Source organism: Protomyctophum parallelum, assembly GCF_964188405.1.
Source record: "Protomyctophum parallelum genome assembly, chromosome: 22".
NCBI classification, from domain to species: Eukaryota; Metazoa; Chordata; class Actinopteri; order Myctophiformes; family Myctophidae; genus Protomyctophum; species Protomyctophum parallelum.
The window spans coordinates 31,082,398-31,109,788 of NC_139714.1; the positions used below are offsets into that span (position 1 = coordinate 31,082,398).

The 27,391-nt window shown below is 42.4% G+C and overlaps 1 protein-coding gene across 1 annotated transcript in view; it reads right to left on the reverse strand.

Annotated features, from left to right (window-relative positions):
• LOC310853536 (adiponectin receptor protein 2-like) overlaps positions 1-23,400 on the reverse strand; it is a 37,324-nt gene extending 13,924 nt beyond the window's left edge. The window contains 2 exon segments of the mRNA XM_083757917.1: positions 7,305-7,818; positions 23,296-23,400. Of these exon segments, the coding sequence (XP_083614043.1) occupies positions 7,305-7,391 (87 nt within the window). The 5' untranslated portion in view covers positions 7,392-7,818; positions 23,296-23,400.
• Between the last annotated feature and the right edge of the window lie 3,991 nt (positions 23,401-27,391).

Sequence of the window (27,391 nt, forward strand, 5' to 3'; positions counted from 1 at the left end):
TTCATAGAGTGTTTAATGCCAGTGGGCACATTCTCACACCTGTATGAGAACAACTATTATTCACTTAACCCATTCTGACCTGAGATCAGATTCATACAAGGTTTCCACCGGACACACACTGGTCTGATTAACCCATTCTGACCTGAGATCAGATTCTAAAAATGTCAGTCGTTCTTCGATTTTTCAAAAAATAGCAGACCTACAAGCTCGTATCGCGCCACTCGGTGGCGCGATATGAGCTTGTAGATCTGCTATTTTTCAATAGCTAAAGCATAACATGATGCTGACACCAAAATGGGTGCCCGTTCAGAATGGGTTAAATCTAATGCTAAAACATCCAAGTTTTGGCATGTCTGGACAACAAGTCTAGCAGCTTTCTTTGGTGAGAAAAGTAATGACGTGCTCAGTTTATTTCTTATTTTTTTACTAAATTAGGTTCAAAGTAAAACAAAATGTTGTCCCCGATTCATCAAGCTCGTGCAGACCAAAAACAGGGCCGTATGCTGATCTTACCGCAATTGTTATTTATCCCATTCTGACCTGAGATCAGATTCATACGAGGTTTCCACTGGACACACACTGGTCTGATTAACCCATTCTGACCTGAGATCAGATTTAAAAAATGTCAGTCGTTCTTCGATTTTTCAAAAATAGCAGATCTACAAGCTCGTATCGCACCACTCGGTGGCGCGATATGAGCTTGTAGATCTGCTATTTTTAAATAGCTAAAGCATAACATGATGCTGACACCAAAATGGATTCCCGTTCAGAATGGGTTATTCAGTCATTTGACAAAGCTGAAATCTCACATCTGCTCCGCGTGCGCAAATGTTTTACATCTTTACACATGCATCTGAACACCAAACATGTATATTAGCTATAAAAACGAATAAATACTACATTTGTATCAAAAATATATTTTGTAAAAGGCATATCGATTTATGTGTCATATGAAATTGGTAGGATATTTCCAAGTGCACAATTAAAAACCATAACATATTTACAATGTTACATGTTACAGCCATTTAAAATACATTAAGTACTTTACTGGCTCTGTTAACCCATTCTGACCGGGCACCCATTTTGGTGTCGGCATCATGTTATGCTTTAGCTGTTTAAAAATAGCAGATCTACAAGCTCATATCGCGCCACCGAGTGGCGCGATACGAGCTTGTAGGTCTGCTATTTTTTTTTTTATCTGATTTTTAGAATCTGATCTCAGGTCAGAATGGGTTAAGACATACTGTGTGCATACATGTTTTGCTTTTATTGTGGTGAAGCACTTTGTGACTACGATGTCTGTGAGATGTGCTCTATAAATAACATTTACTTACTTACTATAAACCCCACGCTGGAATGCTGTATGATCCTCATTGTGGGTTTGTGTGTGTGTGTGTGTGTGTGTGTGTGTACTGTGTATGCACGCGCACACTCAAGCAGCCTGCAACATTATAACAGTGTGTGAAATGTGAACTGAAACAACACAACCCTGTGTGTGTGTGTGTGTGTGTGTGTGTGTGTGTGTGTGTGTGTGTGTGTGTGTGTGTGTGTGTGTGTGTGTGTGTGTGTGTGTGTGTGTGTGTGTGTGTGTGTGTGTGTGTGTGCGCGCGTCTGATTGCTTCACCTCCAGTAAAGCAACACCGCTACCTGAGATGGTGTTGGGGGGGGGCCTCCTATCCCAATCAGCAGGGGTGTCTGACCCAACAACCAATAAGGTCTTTAAACGTTTCAGCAGAAATATATAGATACTGAACACCACACCTCTACCTCTGTAGTGAACTCAGTTATCCAATGTTTAAGGTAATATTTTGAAAAGAAAGGAGGCGAGGACGGAGATTCATACTGTGCACAGTCTCACACACACACACACACACACACACACACACACAATACTATAATTCACAGAGATATTAAAACACCACAAACATTGATTACTCTACCTCTATTCTCCTTTCTCACAGAAAACAAAACCATCCACGTAACGTAACACCTGTAGGGGGTTGCACCACTAGTCCAAACTTAGCCTAGTTATAGCATAAATGGCTTTTAGTAATGCATAAGTCTTGACTTAAAAACTAAAGCCATTTAAGCTATAATAACTAGGCTAAGTTTGGCCCAATGAAGAGAGCTGAACCTAGTAACCAACCCCTCACCGCCGTTTAAGCTATAACTAGGGTAGGCTAAGTTTGGCCCAATGAAGAGAGCTGAACCTAGTAACCAACCCCTCACCGCCATTTATCCCATTCTGACCTGAGATCAGATTCATACGAGGTTTTCGCCGGACACACACTGGTCCTGATGAACCCATTCTGACCCGAGATCAGATTCTAAAAAATGTCAGTCGCTCTTCGATTTTTTCAAAAATAGCAGACCTACAAGCTTGTATCGCGCCACTCGGTGGCGCGATACGAGCTTGTAGATCTGCTATTTTTCAATAGCTAAAGCATGACATGATGCTGACACCAAAATGGGTGCCCGGTCAGAATGGGTTAAGCTATAACTAGGGTAGGCTAAGTTTGAACTTAGTGTGAGGTGGTGCAACTGGCTCCTGTAGTGTAAACCTAAGATATGACAATAACGCCGATAATTGAATCTCTGCAATAATTGCCGCCAAACACAGGGACCCTGGTTTAAAAAATGTCAGCAACCCTCTTCACCCCCACCTCAAGGGGAACTCACACACACACACACACACACACACACACACACACACGACACACACAACTATGACCAGTAAATACCACAGCACAATAGCGATGAATGTGGACTTGGCAGTTCTCTCTGTTTAACGTCACCTCCACTCTTTCTGACTGACAAACGGTCAAAACAGCGTTTGGAAAACCTATTGTGAACAGGATTATCTGTTAGAATACATGAAGGGGGGCTTCTACAATGAGGTATACCACTGTAGTCCTAATGCAGGACAGATACTACAAAGACCTACAACTGCAGTACTAATTTAACCCATTCTGACCTGAGATCAGATTCATACGAGGTTTCCACTGGACACACGCTGGTCTGATTAACCCATTCTGACCTGAGATCAGATTCTAAAAATGTCAGTCGTTCTTCGATTTTTTCAAAAAATAGCAGACCTACAAGCTCGTATCGCGCCACTCGGTGGCGCGATATGAGCTTGTAGATCTGCTATTTTTCAATAGCTAAAGCATAACATGATGCCGACACCAAAATGGGTTCCCGTTCAGGATGGGTTAGAATAAATATTTCTACAATTCCTGCTCTCGTATACAGCAGTGGTTCCCAAACTTTTTCACATCAAGGACCCCCAAATTCACAGTAATTGGCCCGCGGACCCCCATTTGAAAAGATACGCCAGGGACCCCCATAAGAGAACATTTTTACGGCTCTAGCAGCGATTCTCAACCATTTTAATTTCAACAACCCTCAGTGTGATATGCAATATGCTATGGACCCTCATTGAATGGCATTTCTATCTCTGAGACCCCAATTTGTTATTGTTAAATCAATGTTAATTTAACTCTAAATGTGTGAGTGTACAAATGTGTGTACACTCACACATTTAGAGTGTGTGTACACTCTCTCTAAGTTACAGACCCATAAGGGTCCATTTGGTTCCTAATAATCATTTAGCTGCGGACCCCCTGGAACTCTCTCAAGGACCCCTGGGATCCCTGAACCCCACTTTGGGAACCACTGCTCTACAGTACTAATGTAGCACAAATCTTAGACTGGGCACATGCATTGCTCCTATTAATTATCCCATTCTGACCGGGCACCCATTTTGGTGTCGGCATCATGTTATGCTTTAGCTATTGAAAAATAGCAGATCTACAAGCTCATATCGCGCCACCGAGTGGCGCGATACGAGCTTGTAGGTCTGCTATTTTTTGAAAAATCGAAGAACGACTGACATTTTTTTAAATCTGATCTCAGGTCAGAATGGGTTAATCAGACCAGTGTGTGTCCAGTGGAAACCTCGTATGAATCTGATCTCAGGTCAGAATGGGTTAATTATACAGTACTACACATACACAGAACACACACTGGGGTGGAAGGCATGTGCAGTGAGCGTTGTTGTGTGCACACATGCTGCTACAGCCTCTTCACTGAATAAAGGGGAGTTAAAACGACTAAATGTTTATTACGTCAAAGTCAACATATTCTACTGAGCAGACGATGATATGAATGAATGCAGGTGTTTTCTGGTTTCTCCATGTAGTCCTTCATTCATTATGACTCCATCTTCTTTAGCGCCACAGCATATCTTATAATAATTTAGCGATTGCTCGGTCGCTGTCTGTCTGTCTGTCCCATAGAGTTATATATCTATAGAGAAGACACCCGAGTTCTCCTCCCATCCACTTGCATTAAGTTGCTCAAAAGCGCATGAGGCGGATTCACTCCTCCTTCCTGGTAGGAACAGAGTGCATTCTGGGACGGATTGCAATGGTGAGTGGCCCCAAACACATGAACGCGCTGCCGTTGAACGCGCACGAGCGTCGTCCGTCGTGAACGTGTACAATGTTAGTCAACGGACAGCGCGTTCATGTGTTTGGGGCCAGGCTGCAATACCTTCATTCGGCCACTATGTCCATTTCGCCTCAAGATTTCCTCTGGGTGCCTTCTCTATAAATATATATACTCTAAGGTCTGTCCAGGTTTTGAATTATTTATCCTAATCCATATGTGGCAGATCCACATCTATACCTACATTCTAGATGAAAACTAGACCAAATCCACTTAGCAAACAATATATCTCGAAGACTACTGGCTGGATTTCCATGAAAATGGTTGTGAACCTTCATGATATCCCCCATCATCAGCCCAAATTATCCCATTCTGACCTGAGATCAGATTCATACGAGGTTTTCCACTGGACACACACTGGTCTGATTAACCCATTCTGACCTGAGATCAGATTTAAAAAAATGTCAGTCGTTCTTCGATTTTTCAAAAATAGCAGACCTACAAGCTCGTATCGCGCCACTCGGTGGCGCGATATGAGCTTGTATATCTGCTATTTTTCAATAGGTAAAGCATAACATGATGCCAACACCAAAATGGGTGCCCGGTCAGAATGGGTTATATTGGTGGCCCAGTTGCCTTTCCTCTAATGCCACCATGGTATGGCCAACCTTTCCACTTGCGCACAGGTTATTTAAAAATCTAAAAAGGGCAGATTACCATGAAACTTGCTGAATGCACATTGCAGTTAATATGCTCCCTTGGCCATATCATTGACCGCCATGACCGGCACCCCATGACCTTTTCTCTAGCGCCACCCTCAGGGCAAAATGCCATAATATCTCATAATCTAATTATTTGTAGCAACATAATTATGCTGGTGGCTGCAGGTCTGAAGTGACATTTTCCTCATGGCTGTTCAGATAACTTCCAGATAAAACGTGTTCAAATACTTCAATCAGTGTGTGTGTGTGTGTGTGTGTGTGTGTGTGTGTGTGTGTGTGAGACGTGTGTGTCTGTGGGTCAATCCACAACAAATGCACGCACACACACATATAGTTTCCGTATGTTCTCCAAACCTGATTGCTGAAAAACAATAATAATAAATAAGCAAACATCCAAACCTTTCAATTGAGATCCGAACATCAATTTATCGAACAAATGTCCAGACCTTTGAACGTTTGAACGTTTAGGGCCAGCCCTACCCTGTAGCTGTATGTAGATAATAATACCAAGCAGTGATATTCAACTAAGGCCTAAAAAAAAAAACTTTGGTTTCCGATTGGCTGTCATTTTTGGGCTGAGTAGGTAGGGAATTTATTTTATTTTATTTTTTTATTTTATTTTTCGTGGGAAAGTTGGGTAGCAAGGAATTTATTTTATTTTTATTTATTTTTTCGTGGGAAGGATGGGTAGAGAGGATTTTTTTTAAACTTTTTTTTTTTCCTACGGCAATGATGGATAGGCTTCTTTTTTAATAACTTCAATATTTGCCTGAAATACCATATTTTAAATAATGAATGGTTCAAGTACACTTAACACTACGTCTACATGCCTACAGCTAAACATTTGAAAACTTTGAATAGAATGTCCACACACTGGTTGAATACTTAATACGCATGTTTCATGATAAATTATTTTTATGTGATGTATTCCCATGCTTTTTGTTCTTGCTTAATGTAAATGGCTCTGGATTAAGAGCGTCTGATAAATGCCTAAATTGTAAATTGTACTGTCTTACAGTAACTAGAAGGCTCTGACAGTAATGAAATGCACAGTCACGTCAAACTGCTGCCCCTCCTCCTGCCTGCAACTCAGTTCATTTGAACTGTGGAATCATGGCAGGTCTAAGACTACATTTGCAAGCCCCCTATTTTATTTAGTTGCGCCTGTGTTTTGGGGTGGCATGAATCTTTCATGCTTGTAAACATTGTGAAATCACGTGTACTTCATTTATTGGCCATCCAGTTTTAGGTAACGGTGGTGTCAGCAACAACCCACCTAACGTAAAACAACCTCTGCTTTCCAGCTCATGTTTTGACATAAAAAGTTAGAACGTGTTGCTGGCATCAACATAGCTATAGTGCTAGTTATTAAAAGACAAAAACATAGCTAACGTTAGCCCCATATGTGCCCTCTCCTCTCCCTACGCTCATTCTGTAGCTCCGAGCACATATATGGGGCTAAGCTAACGTTAGCTAACGTTCTGACGGGGTAGAAGCATGAGCCGAATGGGTTTCCTCCTCCTCGCATCTCAGGGCTATAGATACCGAAAGTCAAACATGCCCAGCACGCACCCAGCCTGGGCGCCTAGAGGCTCCAGGGTGGTGGGGGGAGAGTATGTCGGCTGAGATGATAGTCCATTTATCCGCTCGGTCGTGTCTCCCTTCTGCGGACTTAAATTATGTCTTCAAATGTTTTTGTACTCAATCGTATGATCTGTGGCGGTGCTTTGCACGGGCAGTGGACAGTCACAGACACCGTGCACAGGTCCATGCTGTATGTTGTCACTGTTGTGTTGTGCGTCTCCTCGCGATGACGCATTCCAAAACATTTGCGCACGTGATATTTTAGACGAAAGAAAACTTTATTTTGACTTCGCGCGTCCCAATGGTCTCATCAAAGATAATTTTAATTTTAATAAAGACCTTTTGGGTCTTACTCGGTCGCATTCTGAGCTTCTTTTTTTTTTTTTTTTTTTTTTCACCAAATGCCAATAAAATAATATGAGTCGCGCATATTTAATAGAGTCGGTCGGCAACCGGAAACCAAAGTTTTTTTTTATTAGGCCTAACCAGAGGGCAGCAGTGTGTGTGTGTGTGTGTGTGTGTGTGTGTGTGTGTGTGTGTGTCTCTTACCCTGTGGTGTGTGTGGCACTCTGTGGTGCTAAGGTGACTGGTGGCGGGTCCTGAGGCTGGCGTGTCATCCTGTTCCCGGGGGCTCATGGGATCTGTAGGCGTGGAGGAGCATGTGTCGGGTGCATTTGTAGTTCTTTCTGAGGGGTTTGTAGTTCTGTGGCGGAGCACGAAGGCCGGGCCTTCGGCTCCAATTTGCTCTCCTCCGTCCAGTTTGGAAAAACTGGTTCAGACGGCGACCAAAACCTGGACTGGAATCCACCCAAAATGTAGACTCCACCTAAACCCAGATAAGACCAAAAAAATAAATAAAAAAACTGATTTATATCCAAAATTTGACGTGAATTCACAAGACCCAGAAAAGCCTTCAAGCTGACTGGACTGGAGAATTGGAACGGAAGCGAACCAGTTCGTTGTCAGCCACGTAGAAATGCCGGACTGGCGTCCAATCAAGGAAGGTGGATGCTCTGGACTGGATTAGGAGTGGACTGGGTCCTAAGGCCTCTGCGGTACAAAGCTGTGAAGGCGGGAGGGAGGCAGAGAGTGAGAGAAACAGATGGTTGAAGAAGGGGAACAAGAGAGAAAGGGAGAGGGAGAGAAAGAGAATCAAATTAAACATTGGATGACTCAAATGAGCTACAACAGCATGACTCCCTACTCAACAACTCACCAAAAGTGACCACATTTACATACTACTGTACAGCACACACACAAGTTCCACATTAAGCCATTTAGACCCAGGGCCAATTTGAAAAACACCATAAAAACCCTGACCTGAAGTTTTCTGAAAAACTTCAAACAACGATAAGGGGTCCTCCTCGGACCAAATGGGTATATTAAGCCACTTAGTTGTAAGCCAAATGTCTATTTGATATTTCAGAACATTTGGAGAATTAAATTAAATAAATTATCTTTAAAATGTTGCAAATTTGCCCAGAGTAGGGATGCCCGAAATGTGGTTAGTGTGTGAATATGTGTCGATGAGAAAGTTGAACTGGAGAGAGAGAGAGAGAACTCGGTGAAAGGTGAACTCGTGCAAAGAAAGAAGGAAAAAAAAGAGGATGCAAAGGAATGACAGAAGTTATGATTCACAGAACAGGCTCTGTAGCTTCTGTCAGACAACAATGCAGCTCTGTCAGCTTATGACGTACGTGTAACACTCCACTGGAGGGCTACCAGGATGTGCCAGGTGAGGGCTAAATTAAGTTTAGGATAAGGCTTCACGGTCAACAGATTAAGGTTAATTGGTACTTGGTGAACCGACAAAAGGACTTCAAAAACTGTGTGTGTGTGTGTGTGTGCGCGTTTCTACAGTAACATTTCAAGTTTCTCACATCTCAGAATGGTTTATGGTTAGGGTTGTCCCGATCCGATCACGTGATCGAAAATCGTGGGCCGATCACATCATTTTTAAATGATCGGAATTGGATCGGGAGCAAAGAAAATCGTGATCAGGACATCCCTTAGTATCAACATTATATCCATATCATATTAGACTGCATATTGTCTGTGATTTGGAATAAAATGTATTGTACTATTGTGATATTTGGCATAAACGTGTTCTATAAAAATATAAATATCGGATCTTACTCAAAATCAAATGATCGTAATCGGATCGGGAGCAAAGAATATGATTGGGACATAAGTATTTAAGGTCCAGAAGGTTATAGGCTGTAGAGCTGAATGGTTGAATTATTGTGATAAACAGAAGGAAAGTGTGAGACCTAAACCAATAGGAATCATTTCCTAGGAGTAATGTGGTTTACCATGACAACACTGATGGAAATTACCCAGATTATCACATTTATTTTTGCAATATTCAAAAAATATGTGGCGCTAAAGTGATTGACTTGTGGTATCCAATTAGATGGAACGAGAACAGTATGGTCACACTTGATCAACCAATCAGAAGATCATGCCGTTTAAATGCCACTGAACCAATCAATAATCTATTGATTTGACAACTGTCGCAGATAACTATGAAACCTTGCATTTTTGACACCAAACCACCTTTCCCCGTCACTCTCCCCGTGCACTTACCTAACCCACTTCCCCGTCACTTTCTCCCTGTGCAAACGACGATCTGCAGTGCTGGTTGCCTAGTGTTCTAAGCCTACCACTGTTATATTATAATATATATCCCCCAGGTGCCCAGGTCATCGTGACATCATCGTGACATCACATGATTGAAAAAGGTTCCATACATGGGCATTCCCAGCTGAATATTGAGCTCAATATTAACCCATTCTGAACGGGCACCCATTTTGGTGTCGGCATCATGTTATGCTACGAGCTTGTAGGTCTGCTATTTTTGAAAAATCGAAGAGCGACTGACATTTCTAGAATCTGATCTCAGGTCAGAATGGGTTCATCAGACCAGTGTGTGTCCAGTGGAAAACCTCGTATGAATCTGATCTCAGGTCAGAATGGGTAAAGCCCATATATGGGTTAACCGTTATGGGAATGCCAATACAGTATATGCTCATATTGTGTCAGCCCCTTGTCTTGAGTGTGGTGTTTTGAGTACCGTGTCCTATGTGCTGTGGACCTGTATATCCTGTGCTGTGGACCTGTATCCTGTACTGTGGACCTGTATCCTGTACTGTGGACCTGTATCCTGTACCGTGTCTTGCTTGGGTCCTGTAGAATTTGAGATCGTTTTGAGATACCGTGAGCGTTGGTTGACATCTGAGGTTTGGATTGGAAGCTGAGAGCTGTCTTTTATGCCGTACGAGTGATGTGTCCCTGTCAAGTGTTGATATGCCCCATATATGGATTATTCAGATGATGTCAGTGTTGGTATGCCCATATATGGGGTATTCAGGTAATGTAGTCTCGAGGTCAGTTCCAACGTGGAGAGAGCCTTCATAACAGCCGCACGACCTCCACACTCTCACAGAGGAGACTGCCGTCGCAGTTAAAGGTATATTCAGTGATTTTACTCAAAAAACCTTAGGTTTCGTTTTTGCCTGTGGGATCCAGCCTTTCGTCCAATCAGGATAGAGAGTCAAAAACGAAAGCTAAGGTTTTTTGACCCCCAGGGGTTAACTGGGGACAGGGAGGAACTCCTTATATGGTCAGCACACTCTATAGTAGGGAGGATTATCACAACAAAACAAAAAAATAAGTGATATTTGAATTAAGTGAAATCACTGAATATACCTTTAACTATGAAACTTTGTTTGTCCCGACATAGTCTGGCCAGGGAACGCCAGAGGCTCTGCCGTCAGAGACTAGTAATCCCCGTTATGCCCCATATATGGAGATCCTTGACTGTGATCAATATTAAGCCCATATTGGGAATGCCAATATATTATCGTATTGTGACAGTCTCATGATAACCACTGTGGTTGCCGCAAAGGTCACAGTTAACAATGGAATCATGCATTTCCCATAAGTGTATCATTCAAAATCCCCATACATAGGGGAAAGCCCCATATATGGTGACCAGGTCTCGTGACAAGTTAACGCACGCTACCTCGCCCCAAACGCTTCTCGCCCCCAGGCGTCGCCTTACTGGTAATACTGTCTGACAAAGTAACATACAACCGTTTGTGGGTCTCTCTCTCTCTCTATGTGTGAGTGTGTGTGACTGTGTGTCACCGTCAGTAGACATTCTTTGGGGTTAAGCCCTTTTCAGACAGGGAGCAAGTGACAAGCCTGGGTTTGGTGGCAATTCATTTTCAATGAGAGGCGGGCACTTATTTTGTAAGTGCAGTGAAGCTGAGGGGCGAGCACCCGCTCCCGATTGGGAGCGGGTGCTCGTTTCGGGTGGCATTGTGGTCAGCTTTTTTGTCCACGCTACACGGCCCACGCCCCTCATGTGCAGACACTTAGCTGATCCAAGCGAGAATGCCCACGTCACTTGCTTCCCGTCTGAAAAAACAGCTTCTTCCTCTTTTAGGAATCCAAAACAGCCCCGTAGGCACTCCATTCCCTCCCTTGGAAGAAAAGTACCCAAACAACAACAACAAGAAATGTCATCATGTGATGCACTTCCTCACTTGGATAAATCTACAATTCGTTTGACAAATGTGCACATAAAAGCAGCCTCAGACAGCATGTGTTAAGCCTGTCACAATTATTACATAATGGAATCCTTTTGAGATAATATTTTTGCATAATCGTCATAATCGATTTTTTTCTTTTTTTAATGGTAAAACATAGTTAAATAATGATGAAGACCATAAATGCCAAATCCATGTGTTCATGACACAGGCTATTTGTCTAAAGATTTGGAAAATATTCAGTAATCCGATCGGTACATGAAGTCTTTGTCACTGTCGCCAGTGTGCACAAGAAATATGATACTGATACAAAGCATGATCTCATATCCTAGCAAAGATATTAAAACTTTTATATAAAAAATAAATTTAAATGCCGAAAGAAAGCTCTCACATGATAATGTGTGGCCTGCCCATTGGTCCAACAGCCTATTATTCGGAAACCCGAATCTGACCGAAAGAGTTTAGGTTCACGATTACAAAACTAACACTTAGCCCGCTAGCATTTATTGACACATTTCCAGACTTCCGGAAGTGAACATAAACTATGGTATGGGCAGGGCACTGATGATGCAGAGGGGAGAACACGCCCCCAGCCCAGCACCCACAAAAGGCACAAATGGTTTTATTTCAATAAAATGTAATAAACTCTTGCAGACATACCGGTAGTTGATCTAAAATCTTACAACGTGTAACAAAGTGACCTTGTAAGCAGTAGGTAGCATTTTAGGTAGACATATAGCACTCTATAGTATACTCATAGCTTTACTGTACAGATTTTCTACTGTTAGACAGATCTTAAGCATCGTACAAAGCCAACTCTTGTCGTGACAAATCATGACAACAAAGTGAACAAACACAATTTTTGGGCCGAACAAAGAATTAGAAAGAAGAAAAAGACGGCAGGTTACAACACTTTGTTGTTTTTCTTCTTTGTAATTATTTTGTTTGGTCCAAAATATTGTGTTTATTGTCATGATTTGTCACGACTCGAGTTGGCTTTGTCCGCGGCGTAACATTCTTTAAATAAATACTTTTTGAAATGTCTATGGAGAAAATGCATTGGGAATCATTTCCTGGGCCTGGTGTCGTTGCCTTGCTTTTCTTTTATTCTCCATTGTTCTGTAAAGCACTTTGAGCTGCATTTCATGTCATGAAAGGTGCTATACAAATAAAGTTTTATTATTATTATTATTATTATGACAGGGGGCGGGACTGTGACACTATTACCATGTTAGGTGTTGTTCTTGCTTACTGTAAATCACTCTGAATTAAGTCTGCTAAATTAAATGTCTAAATTGTAAGCTTGTTGATGTGCTATTTCTGGGGTTTTTTGGGACAACGTTTGAAAATGTATGAACATTTTTCAACATTATGCAAAGAGCTGCCAGTCCAAACAATGCCATGGCACAGATAAACTGGGGTAGTGACTAGTGAGTTACCCCAACAGCACTTGAGCTATTCAAAATCAATTTAGGGCCGATTCATACTCCTATTTTACCGCTGTTTCGGCGCTGTAGTGCCGAAATGATTTTGGCTCGTCAGAAATTTTCATTAGCACCGAAGAGCCGACTTTAGGACGGTACCCGCCCCCCCGAATGACGTCAAATTGTAGGCTCTACAGTGCCGAACCGACTTTTATTCGGCTCTAAAATAGGAGTATGAATCGGCCCTAAGATTTAACACACCCGACAGTTCTGTTGAGGGACGCCATTTGCAGTACATGCCTGACTACTTTCCGCAAACATCAATACAGACTTTCACTATAAACGGTGCAACAAAACTCAGCAAGAAAGCGTGACTAGGATCATTGGCAAAATGATTGCTATGGAGTTGATCTACATTGTGGTGGAAGATGAGGGCTTCTCAGAGCTCATGGCAATTATGTCAGTGTCAATTCAAACCAGGATAAGCGATGCAGAGATGAAAAACAGTAACTGCAAGAATTGATAAGCTGTACAGTATTGTTAGTGCATAGTTCCACTTGCCCCTGCCTTTTGAACATGTGTGTGTGCATATATGAGTGAGAGAGAGAGAGAGAGAGAGAGAGAGAGAGAAAGAACAGGGAATAGGCTTGTGTTATATTTGTGGCTGAGAGCCAAAATAATTGTTTTCCATCCCACTGTGTCAGGAAGGCATACTTAAAACTATGACATAACACTAAGGTCTCAGAGGACACTTGCCCGTCGTCGGGCAAGTACAGGTCATGTAACGTTCTACTTGCCCAAAGGTCATGTCCACTTGTCCGAAAAGTAAATTGTAATTGTCCATTAGAAAATTATAGGTAGAATTTGAATAACCGTTCAACTGTGTGATAAAACAATGTCACATGAATATGACTATTTTATATTTGTGTTTACAGACTGCTGCGTACCCTAGTCTCAAACGAGCACTTTGCCTAGTCGGGCAACGTGAAAGCAGACTCCACCTGACCTGCCCAAACGTTTTATTCACCTGCCAGGGGCAGCTTGGCAAGCCCTAAGTGTCAACGCCTGCCTAAAGCTTTGCATGCACACATTACAACTTATGAGAAATCCTCACGTTAATACATAACACAAAAGAAGGATAAAACACACAATAAATGGGGTGTGTGTGTGTGTATGCGTATGTTCTTGTGTGAGTAATACAGGGCCAGTCAGAACAGATGCTGTTGACAGAGAGAGATGGGATCACCATGTGACTGTGTGTGTGTGTGTGTGTGTGTGTGTGTGTGTGTGTGTGTCCGCCCAGCACTGTTAGCCTTTGTCTCTCTCTCTGTCATAAGACTCCTGCCTGTCGGACAGTACCAGGACAGAAATCACAACACAAACACACCTTTCTTAGACAAATTGGACTCAGCGCGATTCTCTAACGGATGTACGCATGTACACAATCTAAGTCACCATCCTGTGACTTTACAGATTGCCTTCTATTAACTTAGTGAAGGGAAATCCTGTTACAAAAAGTATAATAATTATAACCACCGTTATACAGAGAGCATTTAGATGAACTTATCAAAAGAGGAAAAACAACACAGACACTCAGGACTGTGCTCCTTGGGGTAAATGAGGACATGCAGGACTGCAACTTGCTTTCACAGGCTAACAGACACATGCACACACACACACACACACACAGTTAGAATTACACGCACGCACTTACGTACGGCGCACACTGCACACGTGACGCACAAACCAGTCCATCTGCTAATGCCATTTCCAGGGGAAGGTGTTTAGCATCTAAGAGACTTACTAGTTACTGTACTGTACCTCTGGTAACAGGCTTAGCTTGCACTGTGTGTGTGTGTGTGTGTGTGTGTGTGTGTGTGTGTGTGTGTGTGTGTGTGTGTGTGTGTGTGTGTGTGTGTGTGTGTGTACAAATTTGAAATAGTAAATGAAATGTCATTGATTACATTGATAACGGATGTCAATTATGTGGGTTCTACTCTACTGCCTGAAGCCAACAGCATATGGTTCTTCCATTTTTGGATTGGGGAGGAAACTGAAAAAGGGAGTACAGCTGAAAACCTAGAGTTCAAAATGGAGATAAACTCTACCTTCTACAGGCCGTTATATGAATGATTCATGGTGCATGACTGACCAGTTGACCACTAAAGGGCCTCGCAAACGGGGAGCGATAAAACGCGCCTTTAGTTCATTTTCAATGAGACCTGCGTTTTTGCTTTTTGGAGAAGTCGCGGTGCGACAACGCAAGCGCATTTACGTGGTGAGCGCGGTCCCGTGAATTTCTGGCTTGCGTGCTCGTTTCGTGCACACGCCCGCCCGCGACTCACCAGAACTGGATTGGGTTTAGCTTTCCTTTTACGCTTGCGTTGTCGCGCCCCTCTTGAGCAGACCTGTCGTTGATCCAGGCAACAACGTGTGCGTTCCTCGCTCCCCATTTGCAAGGCCCTTAACACTATCAGCACGTAGGACGCCTGAGAACGTCATAGGATAGAGTAGAGTAGAGTTCTAAGGACGTCTGAGGACGTCCTAGCGACATCCCAGCGATGCGGGGCGAGATATTAATATTCAGAATTTTTCCTATTTATTTTTTTGGCATTTCGCTTTTCGCTTGCCGTATGCTAACGCTCAGTGCAACTATTAGCTTATTATTGACTCCCACGTTAGCGAGACGGAAAGAATGACTCGTAGCTCCTAATCCAGGGCGCTCTCCGTGGTGATGAATAGAACGATATGCTGGCGCTTCATTTCTGCTCCTCATCCGTCTCTCCCGCAAAATATGAACGCTTTTTGGAGCGTAAAACAATATATTAAGATGATCGGGGATGTTGAGGTCACTTTGTAAAGTCAACTTTTTTAGGAAAGTGTTTCCGGTTCATGGCTTTCAAAGTAAAAGCGATCAGACACCTCCGGTATTCTATAGCCTATATTTTGAAGGCAGTCGGCGTACTCAATGTGTTAAAGGGTAAGACCACTTTTTGAGAGGTTTAGGTTGTTTTCTTACCAACTGGAACGATACCAACTTGCGTCGTTCCAAGTAGGTCAGTGCCCAATGGGCTGTAGAGGCCCTACGGGCACCGTTCTAGTTTATCAAATTTGGTGATCTACAAGCCCACAGCACATTGCAGCATGACATGTTGAGAGCTTGTAGATCTGCTGCCCAAACTCTCCAAAGCCATGTGACCTTGTTTGCCACTTTCAAGATCACTGGCCACTTTTTTTAATGTAGAATTTGTTTTTACCATTAATTTTATAGCAATAAAAAAAGACAATATGTCTGGCCAACAGTAAAATGATTGGCAACTAAATTAATATGAATTAGAAATTAAGACAATGCTACCGATTGGTTCATTCTTCATTGGCTTGAAGTTAGTTATTCACTCCCCCATCTCTCTCCCCATGTCCTGTCAGTCTACTGTAAAAATCTATCAATAATGGCAAAAAGATCTTAAAAAAAAAAGAATAGACACAGATAGCAGATTAGTAGTATTACCAACTGAAAGTGTTTAAACCTGTAAAGATGACATCAATCAATTCGATAATTGGAAAGAACACTTTTTCTTCCAAGTTCAACACCAAACATGTGTGTCAAATAAACTCACAACAACGGCTATTACAAAGGAATACAACAGCAAATTGACAATCTGGGTTCTGGATCATAGGCCCCCTTTGCCTAATCTGGGTTCTGGATCATAGGCCCCCTTTGCCTAATCTGGGTTCTGGATCATAGGCCCCCTTTGCCTAATCTGGGTTCTGGATCATAGGCCCCCTTTGCCTAATCTGGGTTCTGGATCCAGGCCCCCTTTGCCTAATCTGGGTTCTGGATCCAGGCCCCCTTTGCCTAATCTGGGTTCTGGATCCAGGCCCCCTTTGCCTAATCTGGGTTCTGGATCCAGGCCCCCTTTGCCTAATCTGGGTTCTGGATCCAGGCCCCCTTTGCCTAATCTGGGTTCTGGATCCAGGCCCCCCTTTGCCTAATCTGGGTTCTGGATCCAGGCCCCCCTTTGCCTAATCTGGGTTCTGGATCCAGGCCCCCTTTGCCTAATCTGGGTTCTGGATCCAGGCCCCCTTTGCCTAATCTGGGTTCTGGATCCAGGCCCCCTTTGCCTAATCTGGGTTCTGGATCCATCATCCAGGCCCCCTTTGCCTAATCTGGGTTCTGGATCCAGGCCCCCTTTGCCTAATCTGGGTTCTGGATCCATCATCCAGGCCCCCTTTGCCTAATCTGGGTTCTGGATCCAGGCCCCCTTTGCCTAATCTGGGTTCTGGATCCAGGCCCCCTTTGCCTAATCTGGGTTCTGGATCCAGGCCCCCTTTGCCTAATCTGGGTTCTGGATCCATCATCCAGGCCCCCTTTGCCTAATCTGGGTTCTGGATCCAGGCCCCCTTTGCCTAATCTGGGTTCTGGATCCAGGCCCCCTTTGCCTAATCTGGGTTCTGGATCCAGGCCCCCTAACCCCCCTTTGCCTAATCTGGGTTCTGGATCCATCATCCAGGCCCCCTTTGCCTAATCTGGGTTCTGGATCCAGGCCCCCTTTGCCTAATCTGGGTTCTGGATCCAGGCCCCCTTTGCCTAATCTGGGTTCTGGATCCAGGCCCCCTTTGCCTAATCTGGGTTCTGGATCCAGGCCCCCTTTGCCTAATCTGGCCTGTGACTTGAAATGAGTTTGACAGTCATACTTGCCCTGATGAAGACTCAGTTTGATTCGAAACATGTTGGCTTATTTTAACTTTTCTAAATAAAGTACATTTATTTTTATCCACGCTCTCCTCATAATCTCTCGCTCTCTTTAATCTTTTGAGTGCTCGAATCGCCGCTTTTTCTTTATAGTATTCCAGTCCTACTGATCCTTGAAGCGCCAGCCTACTTTACATCTCCATCGAGCACCTGGTTGATTTTTATTTTGGTCGAGTTTGACACCCAATTATAGAATAAGGGAATCAATCAGCATATTACTAACAATTAATGTGATTGGTTATTTGCTGTGGATGCAGAGCAAGTGTGGGCACAAGGGCATTAAAACAAACCAACTTATTATATACGATTATCTAGGTTTTACTTTCTCTCGAGTCGAGACAGACTGTTGACTGAACTTTGACTCACATCACATGTATTTGCCGGGTTCTCAGATTGCTTTCCTGAAGCTGTACGAGTGTAAACATGAACGAGGGGGACTATATGGATCACTGTTACAGTCTCAAATGGCTTTAACCCATTCTGACCTGAGATCAGATTCATACGAGGTTTCCGCCGGACACACACTGGTCTGATGAACCCATTCTGACCTGAGATCAGATTCATACGAGGTTTCCACTAGGACACACACTGGTCTGATTAAACCCATTCTGACCTGAGATCAGATTTTAAAAAAAGTCAGTCGTTCTTCGATTTTTCAAAAATAGCAGACCTACAAGCTCATATCGCGCCACTCGGTGGCGCGATATGAGCTTGTAGATCTGCTATTTTTCAATAGCTAAAGCATAACATGATGCCGACACCAAAATGGGTGCCCGGTCAGAATGGGTTACAGACCCAAATTTAAGTTAACAAAGGCAACAAACTAAAACCCCTGTCCTAAAGGAAAACTTGACAGGAAACCAAAGGAATATAAAGAATCCCAAAAAAGGGTGCCGATTAGACATTCAATTGTAAAACAAACAAAATAACACAATTATGTAATGCCCATGCTGGTACAGAGACATTACACAATAGTATCAAGTAGCAGTGTCTGACCGTAACTGTATATTGATGATACCGTAAATAAAAGTCAATGTGGGAGGGAGATATCTGTCTGATGAAGGTCAGTTGAGGATACACAGTCACGTGGGAACCGAAGGGAACTGTAGGTCTGCCAGAAAGCCTCGACAGCACAGGCCATTAGATATAAGATATGGTGCTGCTGTCTGACATGAATTAACCATTCTGACCGGGCACCCATTTTGGTGTTGGCATCATGTTATGCTTTAGCTATTGGAAAATAGCAGATCTACAAGCTCATATTGCGCCACCGAGTGGCGCGATACGAGCTTGTAGGTCTGCTATTTTTGAAAAATCGAAGAACGACTGACATTTTTTTAATCTGATCTCAGGTCAGAATGGGTTAATCAGACCAGTGTGTGTCCATGTGGAAACCTCGTATGAATCTGATCTCAGGTCAGAATGGGTTAAGTCTGAGTAGGATTACTGCACATGCGTACAGTACATTGGGATACCAAACGCTGAAACAATAGATTGCTCATCCCTAATTGTCACCATTTCGGGTTGCCCGCTGGCCAAGTGGTCCAGGGCTCCAGGCGCCTGACAGTGTGCCGCGAGTTAGAGTCCCGTTCATGACGACCTTTGCTGCATGTCTCTCTCCTTCTCTCTCTCCCTCTTTCCTGTCCATCTTAACCCATTCTGACCTGAGATCAGATTCATACGAGGTTTCCACTGGACACACACTGGTCTGATTAACCCATTCTGACCTGAGATCAGATTTAAAAAAGTCAGTCGTTCTTCGATTTTTCAAAAAATAGCAGACCTACAAGCTCGTATCGCGCCACTCGGTGGCGCGATATGAGCTTGTAGATCTGCTATTTTTAAATAGCTAAAGCATAACATGATGCTGACACCAAAATGGGTGCCCGTTCAGAATGGGTTAAAATAAAAGCCAATAAAAGCCTAAAACAAATATAAAGAAATATATATATCACCATTTCAATTGCAAATATAACTAATTTCAGATTAAATTAACTGCTTTGAAGTAGAAAAAAAAGATCTTAAGTCAAGAACAGTTGATTATCAATGTCAGTAAACACTAGACATTGCAAGTACCAACACAAAACATCTGCATTGAAATAATAATAATAGAACACGTCACATAGTCTAATAATAGCACCATATTGCGCAACCATAAACCAACAATAAATTGCACAACTAACCGCCAGCCTAATATTGCACAACCTAAAAACAGTGTTGTTTAACAATGTAAATTTTTAGTAAATGTTTTATATAGCTTGAAAACTAACTAGTAGCCAGTTACATATAACCCTTAAACAGAGGGAACTCACTTTGTTTATTGAAAACTATATTCAGAAGAAATACAGGATGACGTTAACAATGGATTTTAGGATGTCCTGATGAACAGTGGCAGCACAGTAAGAAGCTCAGTGTTGTTCATTTAACCATGTCATACACTAGGATGACGAATTAGCTTCTTAAACCACTTAAACCCTCTATACTTGATAAAACAGGCCTGTAAAGTGCATTTGGTACGCTCTTACTTCACTTTACACAAATCAATTAGATCAGCTATTTTGAACGTAACCCCCAAACAGTGTCCAGCTCCTCTCTCTCTATAGACTGACCTCATACTTTTATATAAAACAGCTATCAAAGCATTGTCCTGAAGTGTCACAGAGCAGTACAAGAACCACCATGACATCACCCCTTGAAAAAACACAAACTTCAGCCTTTGGCGTTTCCATTTTGGGGAATTTTATCAGAATCATAGCTTTGAGTTTTGAGCTTCGACATTTTCACTACTTGTTTGCACACTAAGTATATGGTTACTTCACTGGTTGGCTTCAATGCTTATGCTTAGGTCGTTAAATATTGCATGGTATCCCTCACCTGGTGTACAGTGGAAAATGAAAGAGTGTGTGTGTGTGTGTGTGTGTGTGTGTGTGTGTGTGTGTGTGTGTGTGTGTGTGTAAAGCAATGAAGTTTCAACACACACTAGCTGTAGTATCAGCTTCTCAGCTCATTAAGTATTGATGAGGTGACATCATGGTCTCTGGCAGGGCAAAGGGCTGCTTATAACCTGTTTGACTAAACAATAATGGTTCAAACTGTTCGATTAAAGTATTGATGACAGCCACATAGTTAATCTATTTTGCCAACCATATGACAAGCCATCATTTGGACTGGAAATCCAAGTTAATCTATTTTGCCAACCATATGACAAGCCATCATTTGGACTGGAAATCCAAGATTATAAATATCTAGTTGGTTTTGTACTGTAATTTAGATCTACACCACCTTGCATTAACCCATTCTGAACGGGAACCCATTTTGGTGTTAGCATCATGTTATGCTTTAGCTATTGAAAAATAGCAGATCTACAAGCTCATATCGCGCCACCGAGTGGCGCGATACGAGCTTGTAGGTCTGCTATTTTTTTAAAACCTAAGACACTTTTAGAATCTGATCTCAGGTCAGAATGGGTTAATAATGAAACTGTCAGGATGTAGAGGACATTTTTAGAATCTGATCTCAGGTCAGAATGGGTTTAAACGATATATATATCATAGCATCTGGATATATATCTTATCAGGAAAAGAACGACCCACTCCCATAAATAGAGATGTACCATTAATGTCATTTGTTTTTCCCTTCCCCGATACAAATCTAGGACAGTGTCTCTCAAAGTGGGGTCCAGGAACGCTCAGGGTTCTGTGAGGCGGTTCCAAATGGACCCTTAGGGAGGTCTGGAACTCTGAGTGTACAGATGGACCTACAGTACAGGTCCATTTGGTTCCATCTGTAAGTTTGAGAACCACTGATCTAGGAATAAATACAAATCGTTTGTGGTCCGTGTTATAATCTTATGTTGAAAAATGCTCATACATTTTCATATATACCGGTATATATTTTTTATCTACAAACTTACGCGTTGTTGCAATGTGGCACGTTCTACGGTTATAAATTGACTATTTCAGCTATATAATTTTTTGGGGGGGAAATATAAAGTTGTTATATATTTGTCTTTTGTTGTTTTGTTCAAAGCCTAAAAGCCAAACTGAATTAAAAAAAAAGTCCTAATTATTAGTTTTTATTTCATATCTTCTAATATGCAATGCCCAAAAAAACCCCACATTTAAATCGTTAATCGCAATTATTTATGTGACAATTAGTCATCGAGTAAAGTTTCATGATCGTGACAGACCTGTTACCAACCACTGACTGACAGCTCAACAGTCATGGTTCACGGATTCTGATCTTTAGAATAGACAGTTGACACACACACAGTTGACTGGTTAAATAATGCATATTTGGCAGGTCAATATGGGAACCAACCAAACCACAGTGGCTGAACAAGTTCAGGTGCCCCTGAGAGAGATGAGTCGACATGAGCATTGTGATGTTTTAACTACCTGTCAGGCAACTATGATGGATAAGGCGTATTTATCTATGGGAGGCTGTTTGGGAGAACTGCACGTCCGACATAAAGGAAGGTTGCGTAAACCCAAACTTGTGATCTTTAACCCATTCTGACCTGAGATCAGATTGTAAAAAAATGTCAGTCGTTCTTCGATTTTTCAAAAATAGCAGACCTACAAGCTCGTATCGCGCCACTCGGTGGCGCGATATGAGCTTGTAGATCTGCTATTTTTCAATAGGTAAAGCACGACATGATGCTGACACCAAAATGGGTTCCCGTACAGAATGGGTTAAAATTAGCTTGGTGACAGGACAAAGTTACAAGGTCCAAGAAATGCAACAGTCAGGCTTGATGGGAGTCATGCTGATAAAAAAAGTTGATCAAAATAGCACCGCCTGTGCCCGCTGATAAAACGTTATTGATTGATGATGATGGAAGAGACATACTTGTTCAGATTAAAGTTGATCTCTAAAAAACACAGCCTGGACCTTAGAATGACAATTGAACATAATGCAAATAAAATTGACATATTGCACAAACGAGTTCAAAACAAGCAGCAAAAATGAGCTACAGTTTCACAAAGCTCTGTGTGTCTAGTAGTCACTAGACTCTAGTGTGTACAGCAGGCAACAACACCCTGGTGAGCAACAGACCCCAAACCAGACTATAGCTATATAGATATGCGATTCTATAAGCAATGCATGTTGGTTATTGTACATGTCTTAATGTCATTTTTAACAAAAATCTATTGTCTGCTTTTGTGTATTGTGTATTGTGTGAGCCAGTGTCAATTATCTCCCTCTCTGTTGTGGTAGAGAGTAAATTGTTGTTAATATGAATCTCTCATTATTTCAAATTTGAGACATTTTTTTGTACACATATATCCGTTGTGTGGGGAAGGTTGTTTACAACGCAGCTAGTAGTGGGGCTAACAGTAGCAGACAGTGTGTCACGGTGTCTGTGTGTGTGTGTGTGTGTGTGTGTGTGTGTGTGTGTGTGTGTGTGTGTGTGTGTGTGTGTGTGTGTGTGTGTGTGTGTGTGTGTGTGTGTGTGTGTGTGTGTGTGTGTGTGTGTGTGTGTGTCTGTCTTTGTCTGTCGCTGTGACAGCAGTGCAGGACCACTTCCACGTCCTTTAACTGGCTCCATGTTGTGTTTTCCGACCGTCACGCGTTGTTTACAAGTGTTTCGCGTGTTGATAAACGCTTACACGGTGTTGTTTTTATCAAAGAACGACACACAAAGCTAACTGGATAGCAGGAGCTGCTGCTGCTAGCACAGACAGGAGACAAAAACAGGCAGCCTCAAACAACAAAGAAAGAGACATAACGAGAGAGAGAGAGAGAGAAAGACAGAGAAAGTAACAAAGAGAAAGGAAGAGTGATGAAGTTGTGTGAATATAATTTACCTTTAGTCCAGATGGAGCGCGTAGCAGAGAGTGTTGTCTTGGTTTGGTAACGTCTACACAGAGTTGTGCTGTGATGTATGTACTCTCCTGTCTGTTTCTCTCTCTCTCTCTCTCTCTCTCTCTCTTCGGTGTCTCTCTCTCTCTCGCTCGCCACGACGTCAGCAAGCCAATCTGCGCGTGACGCCCCTCGCATGAGCGGCGTTCCACCAATCAGAACGCTCTGAATCCTGTGTCTCCACGGTGACCTATATATCCCATGCCCCGGGAGGACACCGTCGTACGTACGAGGCATGATAGGCTACAAAGTAACCACAAACTAAACCTAACCCTAACCTTAACCTCAGTCAGTTTAACTGGCCCCGGGGGCGTGGTTATAACCACAACCCGTGATGGATTTAGTATTTTAGTATGTCGCGAAACAGTCCTGTAATGTAAGGCAGCATTTAGTGAACGGTAAAATAAATAGGCTACCTCGGAAGAATTTTGATCAATCGATCAATCAATCAATCAATCAATCAATATGGTCCACCGCAGGGACAATTTGTTTGTTTTTATTATGATAAGTGGTTGATGTTGTAAATGTATTACACCCACACAAGGGTGAATAAGTTCATATTGATGATAGTTTAGTTTTTATCAGGTCAAACTGGACTTTGACAGCAAGCTGTGGATCAACTAACCAATCACGGCACCATCCCTCCAGGACATGGGATCTGGACACCGGAGGCGAAGATGTTGTTCAGAATTGGTATTTGGTTTAATCTGGGTTATGTAGTTTTATCTGCTTTGATCTGTTTGATTGATGTATAAAAGGCCAAAGTTGAATAGAGCAGCTGAGCAGCATGCATACATGGTGTGTTTAGGCTATGTGCAGTAAAACAAATGAACTGTTGCCAATATTGATTTGATAAGAAGAGAGATACAGAAATGGAATCAACCCAGTCAGAGGGTTTATTGTTAGTGCAGTATTGAGCAATGTTTGATCAAACTGCTGTACTGTCTGGGAGCAACATTATGAAGCAATTCAGTAGGATTTAGAAGTAGGCTACTGCCTTTCCCACCTACAAAATAACCAGCGTATTACTTCTCAGACAACTAGGCTAGCCTATCATAATATAGGCCTACAGTCAGTCTGTCTTCGGACAAGAACGGTGTGGAATTAGCAATAAACATTAGGGTAGGCGGCCTACGGAGACTACCGTAGGCCTAGTCAACCAGGGTGCTGTTTTTCCTTTGTTTTGTCAATAGGTTCCCAGATTGGGGTATAGGCCTAATCATCCTACAATAAATGCACCGTGTGTGTGTGTGTGTGTGTGTGTGTGTGTGTGCGTGTGTGTGTGTGTGTGTGTGTGTGTGCGTGTGTGTGTGCGTGCGTGCGAGAACCGTTCACCCCACCAACTTCAAATTTGACACACGCGTCCACCTTCATCATCAATGTTTGTGTTACACAATGTTTGTGTTACACAATGTTTGTGTTTACACAATGTTTGTGTTTACACAGACACTCAAAATGGTCCATTTATTGTCAAAGGCATTTAATGTTTGTGTTTTAGGACAAAATAGCCGATTTGCTCGTCTACATATGGTAAATGTTCCTTTCAGTGTCAATGGCAGTTGTTTGTGTTTCCACAAAAAGCCCATTTGTTCAGGACACATAAGACGTAATGTCAATGGAAAATGTGACACGAGTTCAGGACAAAAACGCTGTAGGCCTATTCTGACCTGAGATCAGATTCATACGAGGTTTCCGCCGGACACACACTGTGACACTGGTCTGATGAACCCATTCTGACCTGAGATCAGATTCATATGAGGTTTCCGCCGGACACACACTGTGACACTGGTCTGATGAACCCATTCTGACCTGAGATCAGATTCATACGAGGTTTCCGCCGGACACACACTGTGACACTGGTCTGATGAACCCATTCTGACCTGAGATCAGATTCATACGAGGTTTCCGCCGGACACACACTGTGACACTGGTCTGATGAACCCATTCTGACCTGAGATCAGATTCTAAAAATGTCAGTCGTTCTTCGATTTTTCCAAAAATAGCAGACCTACAAGCTCGTATCGCGCCACTCGGTGGCGCGATATGAGCTTGTAGATCTGCTATTTTTCAATAGCTAAAGCATAACATGATGCCGACACCAAAATGGGTGCCCGGTCAGAATGGGATAAAAATAGAGTATTATATAAATTGTGGATCAAGGTAAATTCAGTTGGGGTACCATTAAAAGCCTATATAGGCTATATGGCAAACATAAAAATAAAATAATTAGGTACCATATGTGACATGTCAAATTATAGGGTTATTCATGATTCTGAATCAATTGCAAGCATTAGTTTTGCACGAACACTCCTTCGCCTAAGAACAGCCATAGCCAAATGGGGAGGCATACTATGATCCGACGGAGAGCATGGTCCGAGGTGCGCTGGGGGTCGGGAGAGGGTTGGGGTTAAGGCCTATTCATAGTCTGGATTTTCGGTGGTGAGGTGACCACCGCTCCGGTGGTGAGCTGACCACCGGAGCTGAAATAACGTTGAGCAGTGGTGAGTAAAAACAGAGAGAAGGGCTGGAGCGGTGGCGGTGGTTTGCTCTTCACCGCGGCTCGTGACGTCATGTTGTAGTTCGGTGGTCACCCCACCACCGTAAATCCAGACTATGTATGAGCCTTAAGGTTTAGGTGTCTGCCCCGGGGGAGGTTAGGGTTAGGGTGAGGGTTTGAGGTAGGTTGTCGATCGGACCAATGCTCCGTCGGACCAAAGTATAGTAACCGAGTATAGTAAAGAGTTCTGCCGACTCCGCTACTCAGACACGATAATTGTTACAAAACCTGTATATATCCAGTCATTTTGGGGCCTAAACAAGAAATTGAAGGATGAAAATAAGTCTGATAATGATGTACCTTAGACAATTTTTCATATATCTTCTCTTTTTTACATTTTGGACAAAATAACCAATTTACATCTAGTGCCCTGCCTATCCTGTATCGGATACAAGTATAGTAGCAATGCCTAGTAGCCTAAAGTTTTGCATACTTGTTGAGTACACATGTAAAAGTACACAATCTCTCTATGATAAAGTATCTCATGCACGCGGCACACCCTCCTGGAAGTAACCGATTGCATAGTTGTGTAAATGGATTTGTGATGTGATTGTTTTGGGCGTGTTGGCGATTGACGAAACCTGCCTTCATCTGGTTTGTCAAGTCTAAGTCGTTATTTCCCAATAACTGAAATTGCCATGGTGTTCATTGAGCACAACTGCTAAACACCACACAACCAAATTAACCATTAGTACAAGAAATCTATGGAAAATACAGGATCAACCTCAATCTAATTGCAAAAAAAAACCAAACTCAGCTGATTTTGCATCTTCAATATATCCTGAATAACAGAAATGCCTGGAATTGTCTGAGGGGAAAGTGTTGAAAATGGCCTGTACAACTGTTGGCCACCATTGACATCTTATTATGAGGCAATAATATAATTTCCTTATGCTTGCCTTTAAGTAGCATGTGACATGTCAAACTAGGGGGGTTTCATGATGCTGAATCCATTCCAAGCATTAGTTTTGCACACAAAAACACTAATTGGGCTAAATTTGGCCATAACAACTTGCCCAAATGTGATGATGTCAGCACATTTGTCAGAAAATGTGTGATGATGTCAGCTGTAATATTGGTGAGTTTCATGTTGTTTATACAATTATATGTATATAATTGTGTGTGTGTGTGTATGTGTGTGTGTGTGTGTGTGTGTGTGTGTGTGTGTGTGTGTGTGTGCGCGTAGACATGGCTGTGCTGGATTTCTTATTTAACATTATACATAAATGTTAAATATTCTCATTTCAGAGGCGTCGCCCTTCTAATTTACAACATGAAGTAATGGAATATGGCCAAGACTCTGTAAGTCCAATCGCGGTCTGGGGTAAAAAAAATTGCATCACAAAAATAAAAATAGTAGTAAGATTCATGATTTCCGGGATTACAATGATCCCGAAAATCCTCTGGCCACGCTTAGACATGTTATGATTTTAATACTTAAAAGAGCAATAAGAGGTCTGAATGACTCTGGCTTAACTTTAAAT